This window comes from Lactuca virosa, chromosome 4 (genome assembly GCF_052849685.1).
Source record: "Lactuca virosa cultivar CGN04683 chromosome 4, Lactuca_virosa_CGN04683_v6, whole genome shotgun sequence".
NCBI lineage: Eukaryota > Viridiplantae > Streptophyta > Magnoliopsida > Asterales > Asteraceae > Lactuca > Lactuca virosa.
In genome coordinates, this window is record NC_136429.1 from 272,678,008 (window position 1) to 272,684,313 (window position 6,306).

The 6,306-nt window shown below is 35.7% G+C and overlaps 1 protein-coding gene across 1 annotated transcript; it reads right to left on the reverse strand.

Annotated features, from left to right (window-relative positions):
• Window positions 1–312: 312 nt before the first annotated feature.
• On the reverse strand, window positions 313–2,120 carry LOC145105890 (uncharacterized). The gene is made up of 2 exons (XM_079042965.1): window positions 2,050–2,120; window positions 313–754 (listed from the first exon to the last, which is right to left on the reverse strand). Exons 1-2 carry the CDS (start codon window positions 2,118–2,120, stop codon window positions 313–315), a joined length of 513 nt encoding a protein of 170 aa, XP_078899091.1.
• Window positions 2,121–6,306: the final 4,186 nt, after the last annotated feature.

Below are 6,306 nucleotides of genomic sequence, written 5' to 3' on the forward strand. Positions count from 1 at the left end.
ATTGTCCGTAAAGAACTTTTACAAAAGCAATGACAAAAATACCCCCGAGTTGCCTCTCGTTAGCTGCCCTTGATTAAAGTCGGTGGCTCGACATGGACCCCAATGACTTGTCAAGTTTGATACTTTGGATCATCTACTTACTCAATTAGCTCATTTTTTTTACTTCAAATCCTTCATAATAAGGTTTCAAACGGTGTCTGTTTACCTTAAAAGTCTTCCCGACCTTTTCACTTACAATTTCTATTGCACCATGCTCAAAAACATTTGTAACAACAAATGGTCCTACCCAACGGGACCTTAATTTACCAGGAATTAATTTAAACGAGAGCGATAAAGCAATACCTTGTGATCATTTTCAAATACCTTGCGAGAAATCATCTTTTCATTGTATGCTTTTGTCTTCTCTTTGTAAATAACTTCATTCTCATAAGCCTCATTGTGAATCTCGTCAAGCTCTTGTATGTCAAGCTTTCTTTTCTTTCCCGATTCATCCATGTTCATATTGAATTGCTTGACTGCCCAATAGGCTCTATGCTCCAACTCAAAAAGGTAATCGACATGGATTCCCAAAAACAATCCGGTATGGAGACATTCCAATTGGAGTCTTGAATTCGTGCAGTGTTCCCACAGAGCATCATCGAGACCGTTACTCCAATCTTTCCTTGTTGTATTGACATTTTCTCCAAAATACCATTGATTTGTCAATTGCTCACTTTGAATTGACCACTCGGTTGTGGATGGTATGATGTTGCAACTTTATGAGTAACCCCATATTACTTCAAGACACTTCCAAGGATATGATTACAAAAATGTGAACAATGATCACTGATCAAGGCTTTAGGAACTCCAAATCTGGAAAAAAATGTTAGCCTTGACAAAACCTATCACAACTTTTGAATCGTTAGTATGGGTGGCTTTAGCTTTCACCCACTTAAAAACACAATCCACAACCAAAAGAATGCAGGTAAAACCCGAAGAAGATGGGAAAGGTCCAATGAGATCAAATCCCTAAACATCGAAAATTTCACAAACTAAAATGGGGTTAAGGGTCATTTAATTTTTTCTGCTTAAAGAACCCATCTTTTGACACTTATCACAGCTTGCACAAAAAACATAAGAGTCATGGAAGATACTTGGCTACTACAATCCCCTCTCTAAAACTTTTCGTGCAGTTCTTTGAGGACCAAAATTCCATCCACAAGTATAAGTGACAAAATGCTAAGATAGAAGATACCTCATGTTGTTAAACACATCGTCTGATCATTTGGATAGCACATTATTTCCACAAGTATGGTTCATCCCATACATACCTCTTAGATTGCTTCTTGATTTTGTCTTTTTGCCAACGAGTCTAATCTGGTGGAAATTGATTTGTGACGATGTAGTTCACAATATCGGAATACCACTGGGCAACTTTTTTCTGAAAACAGATTTTCATCCGGAAATGTATCACGGATAGGATTCGGGTCATCGGGAGTGACAATCCTACTAAGATGATCAGCCATAAGGTTTTATTTTCCGCTCTTGTCCTTGATTTAAATGTCAGATTCCTATAAGAGCGAAATCCACCGAATGAGTCTAGGCTTCGAATCCTTCTTTGCAAGTAAGTACCTAAGAGCTCCATGATCAAAATAAACAATTACTATAGAACGTAACAAATATTGACAAAATTTCTCTAAATCAAAGACAATAGATAACAATTCTTCCTCAGTTGTGGAGCAATTGGCTTGTGGATAATCGAGTATCTTTGAGGTATAATATGACATGAGGAACTCAAACTTTTCATTACCCCAACACTGCACCAACTGCATGATTGCTAGCATCACAAATGATTTAAATGGAAAACTCCAATCTGGTGATTTAAGTATTGGTCCTGAACTTAACAACTCCTTCAATTGATAAAATTCTTGCTTGCACTCCTTGGAAAATTCGAATGCTGCATATTTTTGTAGGAACTCACACATGGGACGAGATATCTTGGAAAAAGCTTTGATGAATATTCTATAAAAACATGTCTTCTTTGGCACAACTTGGATTGGAATCACCTACTTGCTATCCGATATAGGATAGATCATTGCCGCATTTAGCAACTTCAGAATTTTCTTCTTCACAACCTCCATTATTGGAGGGTTTAAACGCCTTTGAGCTTCTCGGGAAGGCTAGTAATCTGCTTCCATAAGGATCTTATGCATGCAAAGTGAAGGACTTGTCCCTTTGATGTCACCTATAGTCCACCCGATAGCTTCCTTATATTCTTTCAAAGTGGTGACAAGCTCTTCTTCTTCCTTGGTTGTCAAGTTGGTGGAAATGATTACGAGTAAAGTCTCTTTCTCTACAAGATAATCATATTTTAGATGCTCCGGTAAAGTCATGAGTTCCAATTTGGGTGCCTGCATAATAGAAGGAACAAGATTCTCATTAGACGCATATAATTTCAGCTTTGGAACATGAAACCTAATCTTCTTCTTTTGATCCATGCAAGATACAATTTCCATAATCTCTTCATCGATCTTGAAATTTTTTGGAAAGCTTTTCCAATCTATCTTTTTGAAGATTCATGTCTAGAAATAAGGCTAAAAAATCGATATTAGATAAATCAAAACACTCTTCGGTTAATGGCTCAATGACATCCACAAAGTTCAAAGATGAAATATCACTTGGATATCTCACGACAGCATAAATGTTAAAATTAATCACCTCACCATAAATTTCCATGGACAATGTACCATCATAAACATCAATTTTTGTTCAGACGGTTTTCAAAAAGGGCCTTCCTAGAAGGATTGAACTCAAATTTGGTGAGTCATCATCATCCATGTCAAGAACATAAAAATCAGGTGGAAATACTAGTTCATTCACTTGAACTAACACATCCTCTAGCACACCTTTTGGATGTACTAGAGACCGGTCAGCTAATTGGATGATCATCCCAGTCTTATTCAATGTGCCAATATTTAAATTTTTAAAAATAGAATAAGGAAAAACATTGATAGAAGCTCAAAGGTCTAGCATAGCTCGTGGAGCATGAAGGTTAACTAACTTGCAAGGAACCGTGAAAACACCCGTATCCTTACATTTTTGAGGTAATAATTTCTATAGCACTGCATAAACATTCCCAATTACTTTAAAATTTTCATTCCCTTTTAACTTTTTATTAAATGTGCATAACTCCTTAAGGAATTTAGCATACCTAGGGACTTGTTTGATGACATTAATAAGAGGAATATTTACCTCAACCTTTATGAACATCTCCATTATTTCATTATCTTCTCTTTCTCGCTTTGATTTGTTCAATCTTGTAGTAAAAGGAGGTGGAGTAACTTTCACTTCAACGTGTATTTTCTTTGAGGATGCTTTTGATTTCTCATCTTCTTTCTCTAACTCCATTTCTTCTTCTTTTTCAACTATCTTGGGATGTTTATATTCTTTTCCACTCCTCAAAGTGATGTCACATGCATTATTCTTTGGTTTCTTTTCAGTTTGTGTGGATAGTTTGCCTTGCGGCTCCAATTTACTCAAAGAAGTAGAAAGTTGAGTCATTTTTTTCTCCAAAGTATTGATCATCACCTTGGTATCATTTTGAAATGATTGAGTAGTTGTGGCTAAAATCTTGACAATGTCTTTTAAAGACGTTCCTGAACCTCTTGAACTACTTCCTTGTTGCATGTTTTGAGGTTGGAAATGAGATTGATGAAGAGGTTGATGGGGCTGAAAGTTTGGTTGATAATTTGGTTGATGATGCATTTGGTTTTGAAATGGATGTGTAGGTTGATAAGGTGGTGGCCTTGGCTGAAAATTAGCATTGGTTTGGTGCCAATTTGGGTTGCTTCTTGCCTGAAAATTTCCTTTTTGTTGACTAGAAAACCCCATGGTTTGAACCGGCTCTATATCTTCTTGTAATATCGGGAACATATCAGTAGGGTGTCCTACTTGGGTACAAATACCACAAGGTCTAACTGCTGTTGGTTGCACACCATTATCCTTAGAAAGCATCATCACAACTTTAGTTAACTCAGAAAGTTGACTCTCAATTTTCAGGATAGAAGTTTTATTTCAGTCCTCTTGGTACATCACTGTACCATTCTTCTTCTTGAGTTGTATGCTTGGACTCTTCTGCCATATTCTTGATAAGAGCTCTAATTTGTATAGGGGTTTTGTCAACTATTGATCCACCACCTAATGCATTGAGAAATCTTCTATCCCAAGGTGACATCCCTTCATAAAAATACCGCAACAGTTGGTACTCTGAAATCCCATGCTTTGGACATCTTGAACACAACTTCTTGAACCGTTCCTAATAAGTATGCAGAGCTTCCCTTTTCTGTTGCTTTATACCACTAATTTTTCTATGTAAGGCCAAAGCTCTCATTTCTGGAAAATATTTGTCCAAAAACATCCATGCTAGCTCATTCCATGTTGTGACCGATCTCGGTGGCAAGTCATATTACCACTCCTTGGCTGAAACTTGTAAAGCGAAAGGGAATGACCTTAACTTGATTTGATCTTTAGTGACTTCATGTGGCTTCATTCTTATACAAACAACATGAAATTCCTTTAGGAATTTGTGTCGGTCTTCATTCTCAATACCGTAGAATGAAGACAACAAATGAATGAGTCCGATTTTGAGTTCAAAGTTTATTGCTGCAGGATAATTGATGCACAAAGGTTGTTGGGTAACATATTGGGTGGCCCATTATCTAAAATTTTGTTCAAGAGGTGGGTTTGGAGGATCATAATTGCCTTCATGGTTGTCTCCCATGGTAGGAGTATGGATGGAAGTTTCAGATTTGAGTGAAGGTAAAGATGGTGGAATTGAATTTTTGGATGTTGGTGAAGGAGTGGTTGAAGGATTTGATGAAGAAGCTCCGGATTATTGTTGTTTCTTAAGAAGTCTAGCTTGCTTCCGTATTTTCTTAGCAGATTTATCTATCTCCAAATCAAGTGTTATAGGTGTACATGTGCGAAAACATCTTGGCATAAACAATTAGTACTACTGAATTCCCAACAACGGCGCCAATTTGTTTGGTGTGTCAAACCAACAAATAAAGGCATAAAAGTAATAAGAAATGAACACAAATCACTGCCACTAAATATACTAAAGATAGTATAGAGTAAGCATGGTCGGTCTACAGGGATACGAAGCTTAATATTTGACCATGTTCTCACACAAACTCATTACCAATTAAACTTCATAAATAAGCAAAATATAGATTAAAATTCAGGATTTAAAAGACATTTCCGGTTTCAATCCTATTCATGCACTATGTTGAAAGATATAATGTGACTGACATTTATGTTCAGTCTAGGTTAGTAATTAAGATATTAATAAGCTCTAATATCTCCAAATTGACAAAATATTTTACTCAAAACATGCTATTTCAGTAAAACTTCATTTAGTTGATAAAATCAAGACAAGCTCTTAGATTAAATCACTAAAAGACCTTAAGTTACCAACAATGTTCAATGTTCTTCATATGCTCGGGAGTATGAACAATTAATCTTTGATTACACTAATTTTTATTCCATAGAAACCAATTAAGTGTTTGTTACCAATTACAAATCAGAACACATATACAAATTTCATAATTTGACAAACAACCATAACATGAACCCTATTTCACTGATCAAGTGAATAGAGTAAAAATAAAGTGAATAAAGAAGACCAAATCAAAGATTACTAGATAGAAATATGAAATTCAGTTCACATCATAGTCTAACAACAAGTGTTTAAGGATCTAGAACCAGATATAGAAGAAAAAGTTAGCCACACATGGCTTAATCAAAACACAAATTCAACAAGTTAAATCTTTAAAGAAACCTACAAATTTGAAATATAAATGTTTCCAAAGTGCTAATTGATGACAAAATTGAAGAAAATCACCCCTTGGGAAATCTTGGTCGAATTTATGTTCAAAATGGCCAAGAAAGTTCTTTATAATGAAACTTGGAAAATCAAATAAAACTGTCAGCAATGATTCCACACCCTCGAAATGATTCCACGCCATTGGAATGAAAAGAAATGTTGAATTGCTAAAATCTCCATTCCACGGCCGTGGAATGGTAAAGGCATGGCATTCCACGACCATGGAGTGCTCTGAATAAGCATCCACTTCCAATTTTTTTGTTTTCTTCAATCTTGCTCTGATTCTTTTGAAATTTTGCATAGATCGTCCCTCGAACATCCTAAGCATGCCCAAATCCTCAAATTCCCTTGAAACATCCACAAAATTGGTGAAAAGTAGATTAATGCTTGAAAATAACTCGAAGATACAATATACATGCAAAATTATACTTAAATGCAATGTA

What these genes read in the sequence shown, in the direction of transcription:
- LOC145105890 (XM_079042965.1), bottom strand. Translation starts at nt 2,120, where the DNA reads ATGGAGGTTGTGAAGAAGAAAATTCTGAAGTTGCTAAATGCGGCAATG. An exon ending in TATCCTATATCGGATAGCAA is followed by an intron (nt 755 to 2,049) that starts GTAGGTGATTCC and finishes TTACTCATAAAG; the next exon opens with TTGCAACATCATACCATCCA.